General features: G+C 39.2%; 1 protein-coding gene across 4 annotated transcripts in view; it reads left to right on the top strand.

Annotated features, from left to right (window-relative positions):
* LOC122564926 (far upstream element-binding protein 3-like) overlaps positions 1-8,483 on the top strand; it is an 87,436-nt gene extending 78,953 nt beyond the window's left edge. For 2 of the 4 annotated variants that reach the window (XM_043720416.1, XM_043720414.1), the window contains 4 exons: positions 145-224; positions 3,278-3,394; positions 6,930-6,998; positions 8,297-8,483. In XM_043720416.1, coding sequence (XP_043576351.1) covers positions 145-224; positions 3,278-3,394; positions 6,930-6,998; positions 8,297-8,448 — 418 coding nt within the window. In that variant the 3' untranslated portion in view covers positions 8,449-8,483. Of the gene's footprint in view, positions 1-144; positions 225-3,277; positions 3,395-3,856; positions 3,955-6,929; positions 6,999-8,296 lie in introns of those variants that run through there. The other 2 variants (XM_043720418.1, XM_043720417.1) reach the window with 2 other exon arrangements.
* The last annotated feature ends 13,931 nt before the right edge of the window (positions 8,484-22,414 follow it).

Below are 22,414 nucleotides of genomic sequence, written 5' to 3'. Positions count from 1 at the left end.
CCCATCCTTTGCTCCCAACCACGCGTCGCCGCCCCCCCTACTCATCACTAGGTGATTAGCACATACCAGGACCAATATTAAATTCATGATATCCTGTTGCATATCCACCTTGCTAAATGTTTTGCTCATTTATTTCAAACGTAGTGGCCCACCACAAGCTTTTATGACACAGGGATGGGGAAGTACGTACCAACCTTGGCAGCAACAAGGACAGCAGGATCCAAGTGAGTGATTTGTTTATATCTAACAGCAGCTGTGTTTTCTTATTGTCCTTTGGCCCTTTACCAACTCATTGTAGTATTAGTTCTGTTAAGTTTAATCTAGTGGTTTGCTAAAGACCTAGACAGCAGTGACTTTTCATCACCCTTCTTGAAATGTGTACAAGGATATTGAAATTCAAGAGACAAAGCAGTGTTTTTCTATCCACACATTTCAACACGTTAAGTTCCCCTCCACACATTTCCTCTAAGTGCAAAACCTGCTTCTGTAATCCATCTCCGGCATCTATTTCAGCCAGTCCTAACCACAGTCAAATTTATTTAAATTATTTACAACTTTTTTCCAATTTAATTGTTTTTATTTTCGTTCTGTCCCAGCTGTAGCAGCTTAGACTAGTTGAAACAAACCTAACAATTGTAACAATTTATGTTGTAGAAAAGTTTAAAGTGTTTGTACCATTATTCTAGCAATGATGTGAAGGTACTGGTTTGGAAGTGCCACTTCACCTGATGAAGGAGTAGTGCTCTGAAAGCTTGATTTCAAATAAACCTGTTGGACTATAACCTGGTGTCATGTGACTTCTGACATGATTATAGCAATCCTAGTGATTTGCACATTCTCTCCGCCAAGATCTCTTTCCACATTGTTTTACACTTATAAGGAATCTTGGCTGCTCTATTCTAGATTGAGCAGGATTGTTACATCTAGATGTCCAGGATTGTTACTTGACCTGACAGTTAAACAATACAGCACCCTGCATTTGAGATGGGCAGAGAATTCCCATCAAACCTACTCCATCCAGTCAGCATTGCATCCTATCATTCAGCAGTGCAGCAACATTATCTCCTGATGGAGAAAAACCTGCAACCAATTAAGGGAAAAGTCCCGCAGAATTTAGCGCCACAACCACCATACCTTAAGTTTCAAAGTAATGAGTTTTCCATCATTTCTTACAGTTACAGTTAATTAATGTTACTCTTATTACAAAATAGCCTATCACAAATTTAGGAATCCAAGCCCATTGTTTCATTTACTTAAGGTGGAGATGGTAATACGCTATTTTCTAATTAAATATGAGGGTTTAAATGCTGCAGTGCCAAGATAATACATTATAATGTTCATTCCATATTATGTTTGTTTCATTGACTGTAACATTGTAATTGTATGAACAGCATCACTATCACCACCAAAAGCCAGGCCATCTATCTTGTAAGACTGCTGCAGTTTAAGTAGTATTTTAGATTTTCACTGTTGCTTTCCCTTCTGTTTCATTACTGCTAAAATATTCTTGCTTGCAGGCCATGCCCACTCTCATTAAACATGTTATATTTTTATGTCCTTTGCATGCTCAAATTTTTGCAGCTCTTATTTTTGTCAGTTATCACCACCAGATATTTGGTGCTGAGCAATCCCACCGTAGAATATAAATAGGCTATGCAAATGTGTTACTACAGAGGAATCTCGATTATTCGAAGGGCGGGCAGTATTTCTTTCAGTTAGTCGAATTCCGGATAATCGAATGCTGGATGGAATAGTTTAGCCAAGCATCGGGACCTTGCAGTCTTGCCAGATAACCTGATATTCGGATTATTGAATGCTGGGTAATATAATTGAGCTGAACATCAGGACCTTGCAATCTTGCCAGATAATCGAATGCCGGATAATCAAGGTTCCTCTGTATACTGAAAAGTTACAGTATACTATACATAAAAATGTCCACTTACTGTAAATTAAGTATCTTAGCACGATATCATGTAACTCATTTTATTGTCATTTCCTTTTTGAGCCTGTTCGTCCTAATTCGTCCTAACATGTATATAATTTCTCTATCCTATTACTATAATTTGCTTTTAAGCTAATGTTCCCATGGTGTTCAGTAGTAGTAGTTAAAATGTATCAGCAGAACACTGTTCTCCAGCCTATTTAAATATTACTTCTCCTTAATAATCAGCATTTTCTTCAACTTCTGTGAGCACAGTAATCCACTAATAACTGAGGGAAGTTAACATTTTGGATTTGAAACCTCAAAGTGGTTGTCAGAAGACCGGCACCCAAAACTTGACTGCATCCTTTCTTTCAAATGATTATCATGTTTAATCATCTATTTTCAATTTCTGATTTTATTTTAACCCTCTTATAGTTTGTCCTGAATTGTCTGTTATTATCTCACTACTTTTTAAACTGCAGAGTGTGAGTAGTGTAGTGAATCGCATATGAATAAAATTGATGAGTAAAGGGTGATGAAAAGTACGGGACAAAATGGTACTAACAAAAGGTCTATGGATGAATATTGTATGTTTCAAATCAGCAGATGCAGCAGCATACTTTGTTTTGATATAGATTCCTGAACAAAATTTAATGTAATCTCTTCTGAAGTGGTTAGGTTAATTTTTGTTCTGCAGAAAGACTGTTTTAACCTGGGCAGCCCCAGCTTCTTAACTCTGCTCTCAATTTGTACACTTGACTTGAGATCTTCTCCCATCTCCCTGTTAATTCCATTGCGTAAACAGAAAACAACTCCTGCCCACTTAGAACCACTTCACTGAGTGTACTTTTTAAGTGGAGGATATGTTACACAATGTTTCAGTTTCTCTTACCACTCAGCCATCTTTGTATACTGCGAGGTATGAAATATTAACTCTTCTCTACCCTTTTCCTTAAGCTGTGCATATATTTGAATAAAATTTTTTGAAGGTTGTTATCTGGTTCATTTTTTTGTCCAGTTTATTTATCACTAATGCTTTTACAAAAGCTTCCTGTAACTAAATAAATATATTGAGAGGTGAATACTGGTCTTGTTGGTGATCTTTTCTTTGAAGGCTAATTCAGTAGAAAGAGGACCAATTCCAGTATCACTGGTAATAATCAATGATGTACTTGGATTTTAATTCCTTCAGATACAGTTGTGTTTGGTAAGTGGATGTAGAGTTGTGTTTGCATGATTCAAAATTAGACCTTTAAAACTTTGAACTTGATTGTAAGCATTAATATTATCACATAAGTAAAGCCTACCAAAATTAGACAGTGATAGTTACTGTGACACTGTGTGTGTGTCTAGGTAAAGCTGCACAGCATTTGGGTACAGCAGCCTGGTCAGCTTACATCTCCCAGTTTTACCAGCAGCCTAACCAACAACAGCAACCAACAATGGGGCAAAACTCGCAACAAAATTCAGGTGTGTATTTATATAGATAAATTTTTCAAGTTCTTTCCATTTTCTGTGCTTAGCACTTTTCAGCTATTACATGTGCAGTTCCAGAATCAATGTCACTTCTGATAAACTCCAAACCTAATAAGTGCAAGATATTGTGTGTGTTCTCAAACTGTCCTCCCATCTGACACTTCGTTATGAGTGGACCATTTGAGTTGAAAGTCTTCTATTTGTCAAACTGCTAAAGGTGGCTGTAAGTTTGGAGGTAATCCCAACAACATTTCTGCTGGGATATCATGCTCTCTTTCCATTCTAATCTTTGAGAGCTATAGTTTTGTTCAGTCCTGTTAAGAACTGCTGATTTCTGTTTTTCACAAGGCGTCTGTCTACAGTATGCTAAATATGAGATAGATGATCATGGTCTGCTGCATATTTCCACTCTTTTTAGTAGATTTCCTGTGTCTGCTATTTTTACATTTATTTTAGTGCGCAAGTCCACAGCACAGAATTGTCCAGCACGATGGCTAATAACCTTTGGGATAGGAATTGGAATTTCAGCATTAAAGTAAAGGAGATGGTCTTCTGAGATTGAGAGATGATGCTTGTTGTTGCGTTAGTGTAAAGGGAATTTCTGTGCCCAGGTCTGTGTGACAATGGGGCTAATCACAAAAATGGGCAATTATCAAATATCCTTCGCTGAAACATTTGAACAGTTCCAGTCAATGAGTGTTTATTCTGTGCAGTTATGTACAATGTTATATGTAAAGTATCAGTGATACGAAACTGTATCTTGGCTGTTGTGTTGTATGGTGTCTATTTTAAGATATTATGTGAAAAACAATTAAAATTATTGTCAAGTTTGAGTTTGAATCATGAGGTAAGACTTTGGAAGTATTGTTATCTTACTGCATATATGATATTCTATTCATTTTTATCCGTCAACTTTTGTAGAGTGTTCCTTTTTGTGATCTGCTGCTAAATGGTGATCAGTGACAGTAACTTGTTAACCAGATAGAACAGACCTGATGAAATTATCATTCATTTGAAAAGAATCTCAAATGAACACTGTTTTATTTGCTTGTTAAATTGCAATCCCTTTCGTTGGAAAGGAATAAGAATTCACTTGTGGCCGAAGTGGTTTAATTATTTTCAGTCGAGTTGTTTGCAACTCTTATAGCTCACTTCCAGGGCAAGTGGGACTTGAACCTGTACCTTCTGGTGCAGAAGTAGGCATACAACCACTGGCACCATAAGAACCCTGCCAGAGTGGTTTAGGTATTTTTAGTCACCCTGTTCAGACATATTTACAACATTCCCCTGGGGAAAGTGGTACTTAAACCAGGCTCCTCTGGTACAGAGGTAGTAATGCTGTAGTTAAGTGATGGGAACTGCCCACAATCTTTTTTTTTCCAGTTCTATTCCGTAACTAACTCAATTAGATGCTTAAAGAGTGTGTGATAAGTAGTTTACCAATCAGATCATGTGTTTCTGGGCTGATGGATGACATGGTCTCTGAACTGCACAATTGAGTTTATGCATATGTTAACAAATTAGATGTTGCCCACATGGAACTGCAGAGGACATAGGCTCAAGGACTTCAGAAAGCGCCAAGTGCAAAGCGAACTACATGGGGTTCGGTTCCGAACTTGTATTTGCTGAGCTGTACTTGAGAGGTTTAAATGTGTTGCTCTTACTCTTTGTTTTCTCCATAAATCCTGATTCAAATAAATCATATCACACGAAGATCATTTGGAGTTCAATAACATGCACAAATGCTAGTTTGCATCTCCGCTAGTGTGTGTATTTTCAAAATGAGCCATTCATTCATTTATTTCAAGCTTGACGTGGAACCTTGCATTAAATGTAGATTTAGTTTTTTCAAGACTTGTCCTGTGTTGCCAGTTGCAGAATTTTCTAACTTTTTATTAAAGTATGTTATTCACTCACTCTAATAGTTACTAACCTCTGTAACCAATTTCCATACTTGACGTTTGCTGCGAAATGCAAGTTCTTCCATTTGCGAAACTGTTCAAAAGTGCATTTGCCCTTTAAGCACTTTGATGTGAACAGCCTGTGATATTGGGAAGAAGGATAAGAATGATTTGTGTTTATGAAAGTGCCTTAAAATGTAAAGCACTTTACAGCCAATTAAGTGTTTCTGAAGTATAGAAAGAATATCTTTGGAATAGAAGGTCTGTTACTCAGCTTTGATATAGGTATGAGTGTTGCATTACAGATTGGTGATCTTTGCTACTTCGTGATGTATTGAACTTCCTTGGGTAATGGAGAATCAATTTGTAGCAGTATTTCCCTCAGTGTTCCCAAAATTGAGGTCAGTTGTACCTCAACCTATGTTCCGCAACAACACTCGCAAAGTAATCCTCTGAAGATGTGGGGAATTCTTTAGTTGCTTTTCTATCTTTGTTGGATATGTTAGTTATGTTCTATTCAAATTGACTGTGTGCTTTACCATTTCTCTGATCTGCTGTTCTATAATCATGTGAATCACCTTGAAGAACCTCTTGCCATGAGAGTATGTTTTCAGTGTACCCCTGCACTTGCATATACTATATAGGACCATAACTTGTTCTTTCTGTTGTTACTTTTGATCAATTTTGAATGTAATCCTGCAGATTGCAGCCTCTGTTCTCTCTTCTCCCCTCTCCACCACCTCAAAATTCATGATCTTTTATTTCAGTGTCCCATCTGCAATATTCAAAAGCAGCTTTGTAGCAACATTTGCAGTACTTCAATGTTTCATGCAGCACATTGAGCGGATTGCCTAACCGCATTGTAGCATTTGAGAAGCAAAGAGATCAAACAGAGCATGTGCATGTGTCTGGACTGTAAGGTGAAACCTCTGAAAGTGTCAACTGGAATCTGCTCAGACATTACAGCACCTTCTAATATGATCAAGGACAACAGTTAACTATTTTGTGAATAGAATAGAGAAAAAAGTGACTTCTGTCTCCCATCCTTACACCAGCACACTACTACTGAGGAATGATTGGAAGATGATAGAGTTTGTAAGGGTGAAGAGTCTTGTCTTCTAGACTGCAGGCGTTTGCTGGTGCTGCTGATGAAATTAATTTTTGCCAGTTAGGGACTGCTTGATCTTACTCACTTCCTTTGGGGCTAAGATTGGAAGCTCTCATGAACGATCTGCTGCCAAGTTTCATGAGGAACATACTTGTAGAAATTGTGGAAAGTGCATCAGTTACATATTGTCATGTCATTAGCACAAGAAATTAATACTTCCATTGAGAGAAGTTTTCCCTTGCAATCAGAAGACTGCAAATTGAAGTAAGATTCAAACGTAATTTATTTGGCCGGTGTGCAATCTGAGTTGTCTGCAAGCCAAATTTGGTTGTACTTCTGAATCCTGAACAAGCATTAATGAGTAGCACTTGCTAATTAGTCATCCCTACTCTGAATCAGATCAGTCTGTTCTGAATCTATTTGGAGTACTGAGGTGGCTTGCAAAAGATCTGACCTTTTTTTTAACCTATGATATATTTTATTAGTTTGTGAAATGTAATTTTCTTAAACCTGCCCACAGATCAGAATGGTGGCCAAACTGGTCAGATGGATTATTCCAAAGCCTGGGAGGATTACTACAAAATACTTGGTATGCATTTTTCTTGGACATTTTGCAAATGGCGTTTGAGTTGCCTTCTCAGAGGGGGTTTTTAGAAAGCAGGCTTTGTGGGATAGAGAAATATTTTATTTCCTTTTTCTTCTCACTTTTCTAGCCCTATCCTCCCCCTCTCCTCCAAAACCCTCCACTTTCTGTATCTGTATATCATCTCCTTCCCAGTCTCAGTTAAAGCCTTGCAATCCTGCTTGATCAATCTAGACTGCAACTGTGCTAGTAGTCCACAGCTTTCACGCTTCTATGGGCAAGAGAGCAAGCAATCATACAGAATGTTTCCAGCACTACTATTATATGCAGTGATTTACAATGCATGCGTATCTTGGTAAACCTGCAGATCTGAATTTTACATTTGCGATGTGGAACAGTACTGCATGAGGATGAGTTCTGGTCCAGTCAAAACAACCAAAATAGGAATATTCTGTGAAAAAAGTTGCAGACTTGAGCTCAGTCCTCTAAGTTCCGTGATGTTCCTGTTGCAGAACTGTGACTGGAAATATCTCTAAGACATGCTGATGAGGAGTGGATGGACTGTCCATGTTGTGCGACCTGCCTTATTTACATGCACAGTTGACTCTACAGTGCTGATGCAGCAACAAACTACATGCAGATCATTAGCCAGATATAAGTCAGCAGCAGAGCACAACATTGTTTATCTGACTGGTGGAAAAAAGATGGCAGTGGTGGGGGCTGTTCCGTTACGGCAGTTCCAGATATGTTGGAAAATATTTCTTGGGTTGGGATTTGATGCCTTCAGAAGCCATTATGCTTTTCCTTCCTTTGCCATTTTGTCACCACAGTCCCACACATTGCTGCAGTTGTGCTGAGAGGTTAATGCTTTGCAAGCTCAGTAGTTTTGGCTTAATCATCTAGCAGCAAAAAGAACCATTGCATTTAAAAATACAAATAAATGCCTTTTACATTTGACAGCTTGTAGAGTATGCATATGTGACATCTAAAGCAGTAGAGCAGTAAGAGTATAAGTTTCCAACTTTAAAAGAGAAGGGGACAAGAGCCCACATACTGGGTGGTGGTTTGGTAGATGGGAGTTTTTTTTTATCATTGTGTAGTTTGTTTCCCAACTTTTGTTAGGGCTGTCTGTAAAATGGCCGATCAAATGATGTTACATGTAAATTTTATTTGTGTTAAAATCCAATTTACAGACAGGTGGAGGAACTCTGTACCACATTTGGTTCAATTTCTTTGTTCTTTTCCCTGCAAACTTCATTTTTTTCTTGATCAAAGTTTTGAATTTTGTTTTCATCTATTTATAGTGGCACATTGTGTTCTGAAGCTCTACCTGATAGCAGAAGAAGGGCTTATGCCCGCAACGCCGATTCTCCTGTTCCTTGGATGCTGCCTGACCTGCTGCGCTTTTCCAGCAACACATTTTCAGCTCTACCTGATAGCAGTCCAGTTCACCTAATCTCTCCCTTCATCCGTTTTCTTGTGATCTTAAATTTATGCCCTTTAGTTACTAACTTCCAAGCAATGGAATACTTTTCTAGATTTACCTCATCCAAACTATCATAACGTGACCCTATGAGCTCTCGTAAACCTTTTCTATTTCGGTGAAAGTTATTCCAGTTTATTGCGGGAATTGGAAAACTTGTTGGAAGCTGTACATTCATCACTTTTCATTAATATTTTTGGTTGTTGGAAGATTTGTAGTTCAGTGGTCTTGTTGTGTATGACTGTTCAACTCACCTATGTAATGGTGGAGTGAATATGACACAGAAATCCCCTGATGGTGTTGGTTCAAGACATTTCATTCGGTGATCAGCTGATCAGGCCATAAGGAATTAGGATCGTAATGGCTTTGACATAAAGATTTAATATGTGTGTAGTTTGCCGTGCTTTGGACAATTCCATGTTGTCTTAAAGTGGACCCATCAATTCCAAGTTGATTTTATGGTGCACAAATATCTTGCTTTTAATAATTACACATCTTGAGATTTTAATCTTTGCCTGCTGTTTGTTTTATCTAGGTAGCAATGATAATTATCTTTTTGAACTATTAAAATCTTAAGTCAGGTATGTTTCTAAAGGCAAGTGTGGACATATTTTGAATGACCCCATTCTCTGCACTGTAAACATGGGTTAAACTCCATAGTATTTCATGTTTCATTGACTCTGAATCAATAACTTGTTGAATATTAAAGTTCTGTTTTGAAATGAAAAAGCATGAAGGATCTTTTGTCATCTATAGCAGGTGGAACCTGTAGTTGGTCCTGACCTTCCTTTTCAAAGGGTCTTGTCCTATGACTGTGGCCAAGTCTCTCCTTTTTTTTTCCTTGTCCTCCTCCAGTCTTTTATGTTAAATGCTCCCTCCCCCTGCCTCTTTAATGCCATTTGTAGTCTGTGTGAAGGACAGAAGCCCTTCAGGGTCAAAGCAGCACTGCAAGCTCTTTAAAAGGCAGGGAAACGGATTCCTGAGCTATTGAAGTGGAGGTTTTTTTGTGGTTGCTGCTGGGGTCCACGCCTGCTGGTGACTTGTGCCATCTCCTGGCTGTTGATATTGTCTGTCTGTGATTTAAGATGGCCTTGCAGTGCCCTGAGGCCAAATGCTAGCCACCTTCCTGAAGAGCCCTGTTGTGAACATGCGCAGGATAAAAGGAACTTGAAAACTAAAAGCTGGAATTGGAGCCATTTCTAATTAACTTCTACATCAAGAGCTTGACGGTCTTCCGTGGCACATTTTAACAATTTCTTTCTGCAGCATGATCGTCACTGAGATGAACCACAGATCCAATAAGTTTGCACCAGTGTCATTTAGACTTTGACTTAGCTAATTCCCAAATTGAGAGATTAAATTTTTAAAATGTACACATGGGATTACAAAAGTGTGACCAAAACAAAAGGATGTAAATATGGAAAGTATCTATCTAGTTTGTTTAAAAACTAACTGTTGACTCAAGAATTTGAACTACACTGTGCATTGTTTTTACAAGTAATACAATGTAACTTAGTTTCTATGCAGGAATCTTGTCCATTTGACATGATTCATTTTCACGTCCAGTTTTATGAAATGCTTTATTCTGTGCATATTGAAGGAGTCATTAATTGATCTTTTTGAAATTTAAATCTCAATTAATTTCCAGGTAATTTGAATTGCAGTATAAAAGTTATTTGAACTGAAGCTTCCTCCCCACTGGTGACTACGTTTTGACAGGCCGTATAGACTGGGAAAGTCATCTAAGTAGCACTAGAATTGACTTTAAGATTAACACTGCCCTTCCCAGTTAGGACAGGGAATATCAGTCAAGATTCCAGTTCCTGACTGTCTTTTCATATCCTTCTACTGAAAATGTGAAGGTAGGTTAATAGTAGGATTGGATTTGATTGCGACAGATTGTGATCCATTTAGCCATTGATGCTCATTGTTCAGGCAGTGACATGGTGAAACCTGAAGAAGTTGATCCACAAGATAAGTTAAGTAGAGGGTAAGGGAAAAAAATTTGATGTCGCTCCCAATCCTTGGAATCTGATAACACAGGAGGTGACCAATTGACCACACTGTGCATTGTGCCAAAAGCGTGTGCCTGCTCTTAGAAACAGTTACATTATTTAGACCCACCATTTTCCTTTTAATCATTTTACTGTTAATTAGTTGAAATTGCATAGATTGTACTACTTTTTTTTTCTTTCTGATCTGAATTTTGAAGCATTCTGTCTGTAAGCTGCATTACTGAGGTTGTGAATTTCATTTCCAAGCCAACTGCAAGAAAATGTCTGGGGAGAGTTGTGGTGCCTTCTAATGCAGGATATTTTGCAGCATGCTGCTGACTGAAATGTACAAAATATGATTGGTGAAAGAAGGAGCTTGATTCTTCTCTCTTGGTACTGATTTTACTGTTAGGGAATCCTTAAGTGCCCCTCTCGTACTTCGGAGCTCCGAGGTTTTGTGTAACGTTGCTGTGCTTCTCAGGTGCTGTATGATTATTTTCCTTTAAATCCTTAAAAGCTTCTAAAAGATGCTGACTTTTAAATATCCTCCTGGTGTAGTTGGCAATGTAGAAAAATGCACGATAAATTCCTTGCTCCTTTCATAGCATCTCCACCCCAACGTGCAGTTTTGAGACTATTACTTAAGGGGGTGAGTTGTTGGATTTTGTGCGCAGGTAGAAACTCCTGTGTGCTATCTTTTTGTATTTGTCACTCCACATCCTCTTCTCAAATCCAAGCTCTTTTCTACCCTGCCTGATGAGGAATCTGAGCATTACAAGACTAACAATCCCATGTCAAATCTGTTTGGTGCTCTTGGGTTGGGACTGTTGATATTTCTGTCTATTTATCTCTTGTTTAATGCACCCCAAATGAATTGAGTAGTAGTGCTCCTGCCCCTAATTGCTATTGCTAAAGTCAGCATTGTATCTAACTATGGCATCTGTCCCACCTAAGATAGCCTTTCTGCTTGTATGAAAAAAATGATCACTTTGCAAATAAACTTGGTCATTATAGCTGTGATTGGTTCAAGGGAACTTATTTTGGATTGCAAGATGTTCCTGAGCTGTTTTTTAAATTTGCAGTTTAAAATCTTGTTCGTCCTTGGCATAAGTGAACACTGAAATCCGTTGCACAGGGACCTGCCCGAGGCAGTTTAAATGAGAGGCTTGGAACAATAGTGTTGCTATAATCCTTAGCCGTTAATAATGGTATCCACGGGATTAGTTTCATTTTACTGAATTAATTGCTGTATACCCCTGCTGACATTTCTTTAGCTTGTTTTTTCAAAAAGTTACCACTATGCAGCAACAAATTCTGATTCTTGTCTTATGCTGAGAAATTTCTTCTGCCTAGCATTATCTTATGTAGTTTTGTCGCTTGCACTTACACAGTAGCTTATCTGTCTTTTTGTGATAAACCGTGCATCCACAACCCCTATGAGCACTTTGCACTAAGTGTATTTCATGGGCATTCCTTTCTCTCAAATGCCGTGTAGTGCTGTATTTTAAAGCTATTCTGTAGCCTTGTTTTTAAACACCTGTGGAGGACAATTTGTGGGTCTCTGATCTTGTCATTTTAATAGTTTATGTGCAAGCTCCATGCTTGAGCTGGTCAGAAACAACTGGTCGTTTCTCATGGCCCAAACTACCGCACGCAATTAAATGGTGAATTTGTTCAATCTGTTAAAGTAGCTCTCCAAAATAGGATGCAATGGTTACTTGTCAGCTTGCATGGTATAATTATAGGCATGACACATGTTAAATTGGGGTTTTCAAGATTTCCTGAGCAATAAGCATCTGAGTGCCTCTTTTAACATTGTCCAGCTGGTTGACAATTCCAGCCCCCACACATTTGTGAAATTTTTGTGATACTGGTTGAACTTGATAAATTTTTACCAAGTCTTGGATCTACCAGGTCATCACTTCACAATAAAACAAGCTTCTTAATTGGAGGTTATTTCACTCAGTGCTAAGGAGCTGCTGCTGTATGATAACATTAAAAATTCACCGAAATGAAGAGGTGTTTTTGGTGAATAGTAGAAATAGGGAGAATTGTACTTAATTGCTAATGTACCCCCATTTCAAATTACTGTTTAAGGGTAGGATGTTCATGTACAATAGGCCCATTGTTGAATTGTGGCTGTTCACACAGGCAGTCCGCTATTATGTGGTTCATAAATGTAATCCCCATGAACCATCTATGGGTTGTGACCTCATTATCAGCAGAGTGCTTCATCTGCTGTAACACTGTCACGTTGCTGAATGGAAACATCTGGTATAAAATTATCTCCATGTTTTATTATCCTGAAAAGCTTGTTACTTGCTGATCTCTACCAAGGGTTTCAGATGTGCATCAATAGGTATGCACCGATTGTTCCAATTTTTTAATATCTAGTGTATTGTGTGTTTTAAAATCTTGTAACCTGGTAGCAGGTATAGGACATCATTGGTTAGGGCATAAATATGCAGTTTCTCAGCTGATGAACAATCTGTTTATTTAGGTAAATGGAATTTTGTCAGATTTGATTGAGGTAAGCTTTTAAATAACTAGCGCTCAGATTTTTATGAAGAGTAAAGACTGAACCTGTACTCCTAGTTGATTGCAGGCATAGAACATGGGGCCAAAATTGGGCAGAATACTCAAAGAAATAATTTCAATTGCAGATTTGCTAAGTAAATTGTCAGAGGATTTGAATTTGCTAAAATGGAAAATTGCAAGTTTTTTAATCAACTATGTCTTTAGACCTACTTCATGTACAACCTCATTAAGGTGGTTGATATTGTACATTATCTCCTGAAGGTGTAGATGTAGTTTTCATAGCTTTATATATTGTAGTTTTTTTTTAATTGATGAAATGATTGGAAAGCTTCATCTAGGTGACAACCATCATGAGAAGTAAATTTTGCATTGATGTTTTTGATTAAAGGGAATGGTATTGCAGCCAATAGTTCTGTCTGGAAGACAGTAGTTCCACTTATTGAAGCACTGCCTAGAGCACTGCCACTGATTGTCTGTAGACGTTTTGAATTGATAGGAGGTTGTGATATAGCACTACTTAAGGAGGACTTGCTTTAGCACCTGCTGTGTTCATGCTCATAAACTTAGAGGACAAACAGCCCAGTCACATCTCTTAAATATGGTGAGCCAGCTGTGAGGTAAATCATCCTCCTATCACGTTGCTTGGGTTTAGTTGAGCAATGATGGCTTTTCTTTGTGTCCTGTTGAGCAGAGCTGCAGTATTCTATTACTGAGCTGATGAAGGATATTGTAGAACAGCAGAAGAGGGATCTGAACTTGCTTGAAGTATCAAAGGCAAAAGGAGTATTAACTGAGACAATCATCAGTTTGACTAAGTTGTCAACACACTCTGCTTGAGGCCCATTGTGGGCCCAAACCATAATTGCAGCTCGTTTGACACTGGTCAATTCAAGGAGTACGGAATTGTTGGAATTCTGTCTTCTGGATGAAATATTAAAATGAAGTCCCTGTTGAGGTGACTGTAGAAAATTATAAAAGAAGAGCAGGGAATCTCCCAGTTTCCTGCCCAATATTCCTACTTCAAGCTACAGCACCCAAGAGACAAAAACTGCCCATTGGTCTCACTTGCTATTTGTGGGACTTGTCAATTCAACAATAACTGTACTTTGGGAATATGTCATTGCCTGTGAATGTGGGACATTGAGGGTATTAAGGTATGCTATAACTACAAATTTGTGTTCTTGAAAGTGAATATCTTTGTCTTTTTTGGCTCACACAATGCAGAGCAGCTCCAATTACAATTCAAGGCATTTAATAAGTGCAATGGAGGTCAAGCAATGTCAAGGCTACGGCTGTACCTTGAAACAAATCTAGTCATTTTTGATTTGGTTCTGTTTGTTCTTTATCATTCTCAAAGGTTTTGGGCAAATAAGGACACTTTCTATACTTATGAGGGTCAATTGTACTCAAGCTACCTCTGTATTTGTTTTTGATTTTATTTTGATCCACTTTTTTGCATTCAGTCTCTAATCACTACTTGATTTGAATTTACCAATATGGTGACTGGCAAAAAATTTGATTTGTAAAATCTCAGTCATGAGATCCATGCCTGACCATAATGGAATTGTATGAGTCAAGTATTTACCATTCATGGTGCTTATTGACAATAGCATGATTCATATTAAAGAGCATCATATATGAATTCATTGTATAAATGCACCCCCGAGAAAGCGAATCCATTTTGTAAATGATGCAGGTCCGAAACAAAAGGGAGCTTATTTTGGGTTTTCCAAAAATAATTGAAAAACTGCATTTACAGGTAGGATGTTTTTCTTTCTTTCCCTTCCTCTCATCCTTTCCTCCATGGACGCTGATAAAGCAGCTAAATATGATTTCAGCATCAACCTGTGGCCCGTTTCTTTTCCTGCCCCAAATAGAACAGATTGCTAATCCATGCACCTTTATCAACAAGCCCACCAGAATCTCCAATTGACCCATTGTTTTGAGGTAATTGTGCTCCAGAAGATCTTGGTTTTACTCCCTGGCACACAGCAACTAAAAGGTTAGCAGTATCAGCTTGTTGGTAACTTTTATGATTTTTGTTTAGCATTTTAAACATGAAAGATCTAAGTTTGTTTTCCCCCCAGGCATGATATGATAAAATTACATTGCTAAGTTTTGACCTGTTGTACACATTTGCTGACTTGGTCACAGTACCTATGTGCCCCTTTTCTAACCCATATCCTTTTTCTTTGGTATTCTGCACCATAACCAGCTGTGTTTAGGCAGAAGGCAAGAATTTTATAACCATTCTTCAGATACTTTCAGCTCCAAAAATAATGATGTTTTTTCACATTTGCACCATCAATTAATTGAAAATGAGGATGTTGGGATCATTGTCGCTTTTTGTTGACCTTTATGACAGTCACCTATTTATCATGATCTAGTTGCACTTTTGGAACTCTCGGGTTGATTATTTACTTGGTGCATTCCATAGATTGTAAGAGCTGTAACGTTTTTCCATTATTCTCTATTTCCATTGCAAACTTGCACAAATAACAGACCCTCCCCTCCAGTTATCTCTCGTAAACCACATTTGCAATCTCAGCATCTTATCCATCCCAAACTGAGCTTCTGACTCCATATCTTCCCCATTGCAAAAGCTATCGATTTTAGTAGCATTGCTTGATTCTACCTGAACCCATCATTTGGAACTCTTAAGTGCTACCAGATTTGACTGTTCAATGGTCTCATGGCTGACAATCCATTCCCCATGGTCTACAAACTACAGCTATAAACTTGCTGCCCTTTTGCTACCTTGCTCACCTAGAATTCTTATATCTGCTGACTTGCATTGGGTACTTCTTTCTCTAGCTGTGATGTAAAATATTCCGTCTTTTGTTTTGAAGTGTCTCGTGATGTTATCTCTCCCAGCTGTATGTTCACCTCCAGGCCTTCAAACATCCATAGATGATCATTTCTTCCAACTCCAACCTCTCATACTCCTGCCCAACAGCCAGTAGCTGTCCATCCAGCTTTTTAGGCCCAATATTCCAGCTTTCCATCTCTAAATTCATCCTTTTCTCCACATTCTCTGAGACGATCCAAAATACCTACTTATTTAGCCAGACATCTAGTTGCCACTCTTAATACCTTCTTCGTTTCAATAGCCATATAATTACACTGCTAGACTCCTTGAAACTCTCTACATTAAAGATATAATGAAACCTCAGTCTAAAGGGAGGCCATTTGGCCTATTATGTCCCACAGCTGTCTCTTCACAAATGATATAGCTCCATTTCTACAGCTATTGAAAAATGCTAAAAGCTTCTCCTCAAACTCTGTAATAGGAATTGAGAAAATCGTTCATTTTCTGGGCTATGAGACTTGAATGTTGTATTTTATTTCATTTGTTCTGATGTGTCAGCTTTAAGATCTGTAACTATATAGCAGCCTTAGAATAAGTATTATATTCATATAATAGTCTTATCAAAATAAGTAGCAAGAAAATGGGATGTTTGAACAGAGGCATGAAAGAGTTTTGACAGGACTGTACTCACAGTCACCTTAAATTAATTTGCATGTGTTCTTCCTAGGCAGCTGAATCAAAGTGGTCCAGTATGTGTAAACCAGACTGAATTCAATCACAAGCACATAGTTGGCAGGTTGTTGTCTGCACTTCCCTTGATTGACATTCTGCTCTGATTTTGAAGAAAGAAACTGTAATACTTGTAGGAAATACTTATGTATCAAAATGAATGTCAATCCAAGGATGCAATTTGCTATCTACATATGCATCACATCTTTGGAGGGATGGAAAACAACTGGAATTAAATTAATTGGATAACTGTTACAGTATGAGCATGGAACAAAAGGATTGGAATAAAAAGCTACCAAAAAGATCATTTAAAGGAAGTCAGGTTTTCATTTTCCACACAACCATGTATCCAAAATATATTGCGTTGCATTAGTTAAGATTGCTTCAAAATAAACAGGACTTTTACATGGTAGAATTGATCATTCTGTTCTGTATTTGTCATTTTTATGGTGCAATTAGTGGTTAACAGGAGGTAGGTATGTGAAAGAGCCGAAGGTAGACACTGACTAACTAGCGTGCTAGCCAATCATATTGTTCATGTGAAAGTTACCTGGTGACTGGGAAGATTGGCATGAGAAATGTAGTTTTCAAAGCCTTTTTTTCCCCCCAAATGCATACCCACTTGAACTTTTTGTTTTCTCCAGTGATGATCTCAGTCATTAACTAAACCCTGCAATGTAGTGTTGGCAAGATAGTTTTATTGGGTTTTCCAAGGGAATGAGTGGACAGAACCAAAAAGATAGAAGCTTTCCATGACCATCGATTTCAGCATTACTGAATATTATTGACAAGGTAACTGAAGGTAAACCTCTAGTTGATCCTCCAACATAAAGGGGAACCACTCAAATTGATTGATTAGTCAACTCCCACTAGTCATCGTAAAGGTGTGAGTATTGTATGAGATCAGAGGAACTTTGGCAATTGCATCCTGCTGTGATTTATAACAATCTCAGGTTAAGTTAAACAAGTCTGTTTCCCTTTATCCTGTGCACTTTCACCCAGATATAATCTGCAGTAAATGGTGGAATAAGCTGAATTTTGTCTCCCTTACCTAGGTTTGAATTCAGTTGATGACAAAACATTGTATGTTCTTTCGAAAAATATCAGTAACACTTGAATCACTATACTGTCAGGCTTGGGAATCGCGTTTTACTCCTTTTAAATTCATTTTGGGGATGAGTGTTTTGATGACTGGGTCAGCATTTATTGGCCATCCCTTGTTGCTACCTACCAGGTATTCTCCAGTGCATCTTGTAGATGTTGCAAATTGCAGCTACTGGGTATCAGTGATGGAGGGTGTAAATTTTTGTGATGCCAGCCAGGCAAACTACTTTGTCTGGATGTGTCAGGTTGCTTAAATGTTGTTGGAACTGCATTCAGCCATGCGATTGAGTATTCAATCACCCTTGACTTGTGCCCTGTAGATGGTAGTCAAGTTTTGAGTTGGGAGATGAGTTACTTGCTGCAGAATTCCTACCCTCTGGCCTGCTCTTGTAGTTTATTAATAGTTAGTTCAGTTTCTGGTCAGTGGTAACCCTCAGGATTCCAGTAGTGAGGGATTGCCATTGAATGTCAAGGGGGTATAGTTAAATCTTTGAGGAAGTAACGAGCATGCTAGATCAAGGATGTTATCTACCTGTACTTCAAGAAGGCCTTTGACAAGGTGCTGCACCAGGAGGCTCCTGAGTAAGATACGGACCCATGGTGTCAGAGGCAAGGTATGGATATCAAGGCATGGATAGAAGCTTGGCAGTCTGGCAGAAAGCAGAGAGTGAGAGTAAAAGGGTCCTCCTCAGAATGGCAGCTGGTGACAAATGGTGTTCTGCAAGGCTGTGTTGGGGCCGCAACTTTTCACTTTATACACTAACTATGTAGATGAAGAAGCTGTGGGCATTTTGGCTAAGTTTGCAGTTGATACAAAGATAGCGGACAGGGAGCATTGAGGCAGGCAGGCTGCAGAAGGATTTGGACAGATTAGGAAAGTGGGTGAAGAAGTGGCAGATGGAACACATCATGGGAAGGTGTGAGGTCATGCACTTTGGTAGGAAGAATAGAGGAATGGACTATTTTCTAAGTGGAGAGAAAATTCAGATGTCTGAAGTGCAAAGAGACTTGGGAGTTCTAGTCCAGGATTCTCTCAAGGTAAACTTGCAAGTTGCGTCAGTAATTAGGAAGGCAAATGCAATGATGGCACTTGTTTTGAGAGGACTTGAATATAAAAGCAAGGATGTACTTCTGAGTCTTTATAAAGCTGTGGTCTCACCACATTTGGAGTATTATGTGCAGTTTTGCACATACTCTTAGAACGGAGATAAGGAGGAACTACTTCTGCTAGAGAGTGGTGACTCCATGGAATTCATTTCCATGGAAGACTGTGGAGCCAGTTCATTGAATATATTTAAAACTGAGATTCTTGATTATCAAGGGTTACGAGGAGAAAGCGGGAGAATCTGGTTGAGAAATTTATCAGCCACGATTGAATGGTGAAGCAGACTTGATGGGCTGAATGGCCTGATTTCTGCTTCTATGCCTTATCATCTTAAATCCACTTTTGTTGGCATTGGTCATTGCCTGGCACTTGCGTGGCATGAATGTTGCTTACCACTTATCAGTTTGGACATTGGCCAGGTTTGTGGCATTTGGACGTGAACTGTTTCAGTGTCTGGTGAATTGTGAATGGTAATGAACATTGTGCAGCCACTGGCAAACATCCACCATTTTTGACCTTATAATGGAGGGATGGTCACTGATGAAGCAACTGATGATAGTTGGGTCCAGGACACTCCCCTTAACTCCTGCACTGATGTCTTGGGGTACAGGTGACTGACTTCAAACAACCGCAACTATCATCTATTTTTTGCCAGGTATGACTCCAAGCAACAAAGCATTTTGCTTGATTTGCATTGGCATGAGTTTTGCTGGGGCTCCTTGATGCCAAACTTGGTCAATTGCAGCCTTTATGTCAAATACAGTCAGGCTCACCTCCCCTCTGGAGTTCTGCATTTTTGCGCATGTTTCAACCAAGTTTCTAATAAGGTTAGGAGCTGAATTACTTGACACCATGTCTGTAACCCCACACAGTGTTCTCAAAGGTCTTCTCCAGTACATCCAACTAAGGGAGTCTCAACAATTTTCAAGCCTCATTATAGGGGTCACAATCTGAAAAGGTTTAGGAAGTACTGTTTTACTACTTAAGCAATATCAGTTCAAATGTCCCATCAAAGACGGGAGCAAAAATCAAGGTTGACAGTGCAGTACTGAGGAGAATTTTGTACTGAATGAGGTGCTGTTCTTTAGATGATCTATTGAACAGCTGTCTCAGGTAAAAATAAACTATTTTGTGCGACTATTCTAAAGAAGTGTTTTGGATTGAAGGAGTTCTTCCAGTGTCTCGGCCCATGTATATTACTCAAACAACATCATAATATGATATCTATCCCATTATCATTTGTTGCTTGTGGGAGCTTGCTGTGAACAACATCTGTGTTCCTTCCATTGTAGTAATGTAGGTAATTATTTCGAGAACAGTTATAACGGATATTGATAGACTAAGGGCAACACGGTGGCTCAATGGTTAGCATTTCTGCCTCACAGCACCTGGGACCCAGGTTTGATTCCAGCCTTGGATGACTGTCTGTGTGGAGTTTGCGCATTCCCCCCCCCGTGTCTATGTAGGTTTCCTCTGGGTGCTCTGGTTTCCTCCCACAATCTAAAGATGTGCAGGTCAGGTGGATTGGCCGTGCTCGGTTGTCCATAGTGTATGGGGGTGTGCAGGTTGGGTGAATTAGCCATAGTAAATACAGTGTTAGGGTGATAGGGTAGTGGTGGGACTGGGTGGAGTGCTCTTCAGAGGGTCAGTGCAGACCAGATGGGCCAAAAGACCCCTATCTGTACTGTAGAGATTCAACATAAGCAAGTGTAATGTTGTCCGTTTTGGACCAAGAAAGGATAGATCAGGTAATTTCTAGATGGTATAAAGTTAAATACCATGGATACCCAAAGAGACTTGAGGGGCGGGGGGGGGGGGGGGGGGGGGGGCGGTTCAGGGGCATAGATCTTTAAAATGTCACAACAGGTACAGAAAATAATTGAGTTGGACAGGAGTACAAGGTTGCAGAAGTTTTGCTACAGTTCTACCAAAGCCTGGTTAGACCTCACTTGGAGTACTGTGAGCAGATCTGCGCCCTAAACCTAAAGGAAGGATCTTTTGGCCTAGGAAAGAGTGCAATGCAGGTTTGCAAGAATGAAACTTTGACTTCAAGGGTTCAGTTACGCAGAGAGATAATACAGGTTAGATCTGTATTATGTAGAATTTTGAAAGTTGAGGAGTGATCTGATCGAAGTTTTAAGATATTTAAAAGGAAAAAAACTGGGATGATGAAGATAAACTATTTCCATTGGTTGGGGATTCTCGACCTAGAGGGCATATTCTGAGGATTAGGGCCAGACTGTTAAGGAAAGATGTTAAGAGGCACTTTCACACACAGTAAATATTTGGAACTCACTTCCACAAATGGCAGTGGATGCTGGACCAGTTGTTAATTTTAAATCTGAGTTAAATTATTGTTAAGCTCAGGTATTAAGTGATATGGGCCAAAGGCAGGTTCATGGAATTAGGCCACAGACCAGCCATAATCTCATTAAATGGTGGAACAGACTCAAGAGTCTGAGTGGTTGACTATGTTCCTGTGATGTTCTGGGATCATTTCAATGTGCTTCATAAACGCAAGGTGTTTTTAAAGAAAGTTTTCTGATCTGTTTAAAATACTACAAATGACCCACGCCGTTTTAGTAACAATTGAACGAATTGTAGCACAATCTGGGGTCGAAGAAACATTTGTTGATACTAATGGAGTAACAGGGCACCATTATTCTTCTTTGAATCACTAATCCTGGCAGTGTTGGTGTGCAGCTACGCAAAGTTCTCTTCCTGCAAGGAAGATTGGGAGAATATGGGAAAAGAGTGGTATTTGAGGTGGTCTTTCATGCCTGAGTACTACTTTGTGAAGTATGTAGCATGCTCACCAGTATTCATGTTTGGAAGGCATGAAAAAGGACAAGAAATGGAGAGGATGCAGCTAACCTGCTCTGATTAGAACATGGCAAATTCTAATGGAACAAACTGCCTGTTCTTGCACTGTATCAAGTTGTGGAGTGCTCAGTTGTTACTGCTTCATTGGGTTACTTCGCACAGCACTTCTGTTTATATTCCGTCAGTTTTTCATTTGTTCTTTTGGTCGTTCTCCGTTTTCGCTCTCGCTCTCGCCCCCTCTCGCTCTCTCCCTCCCCTCCCTCCTTCTCTCTTCCCCCACCCACATTTTCTTGATCACTAGTTCTCGCATGCTTTACTGTGATAGCTCTCACACTTCAATTTGACTGTAAGACATAGGAGCAAAAATTAGGCCACTCAGCCTATCAACTCTTCTCCACCAATCATGGCTGATAAATTTCTCAACCCCATTCTCCCAATTTCTCCCTGTAACCTTTGATCCCTTTAACAATCAAGAACCTATCTATTTAAGACTTAAGTATACTCAGGGATCTGGCCTCCACAGCCTTCTGTGGTTATGAATTCCATAGATTCACCATTCTCGAGCTGGACAAATTTCTCCTCATCTCAGTTGTAAAGGGTCATCCCTTTACGCTTGCGGCTGTGCCCTTGCATCCTAGTCTGTCCTGCTAATGGAACCATCTTCCCAACTTGCTCTGTTTCTCTAACTGTCTCTCATTTGCTCCTTCGAACCCTTAGTGTGTTTATTCCTACCTTCCCTCTCAAGTTGTCCCTCTTTTTTTCACCTCCTCGCACTCACCTTCCATTACCTAGTTTCCTTCGCCACTCTCACCCCATCTCACCTTTGCCTCCCCCTCC

The sequence above is a fragment of the Chiloscyllium plagiosum genome, chromosome 30, assembly GCF_004010195.1.
Source record: "Chiloscyllium plagiosum isolate BGI_BamShark_2017 chromosome 30, ASM401019v2, whole genome shotgun sequence".
Taxonomy (NCBI): Eukaryota; Metazoa; Chordata; class Chondrichthyes; order Orectolobiformes; family Hemiscylliidae; genus Chiloscyllium; species Chiloscyllium plagiosum.
The sequence above is the reverse complement of the archived record's forward strand: the minus strand, read 5'-3'. Positions and strand labels throughout refer to the sequence as shown.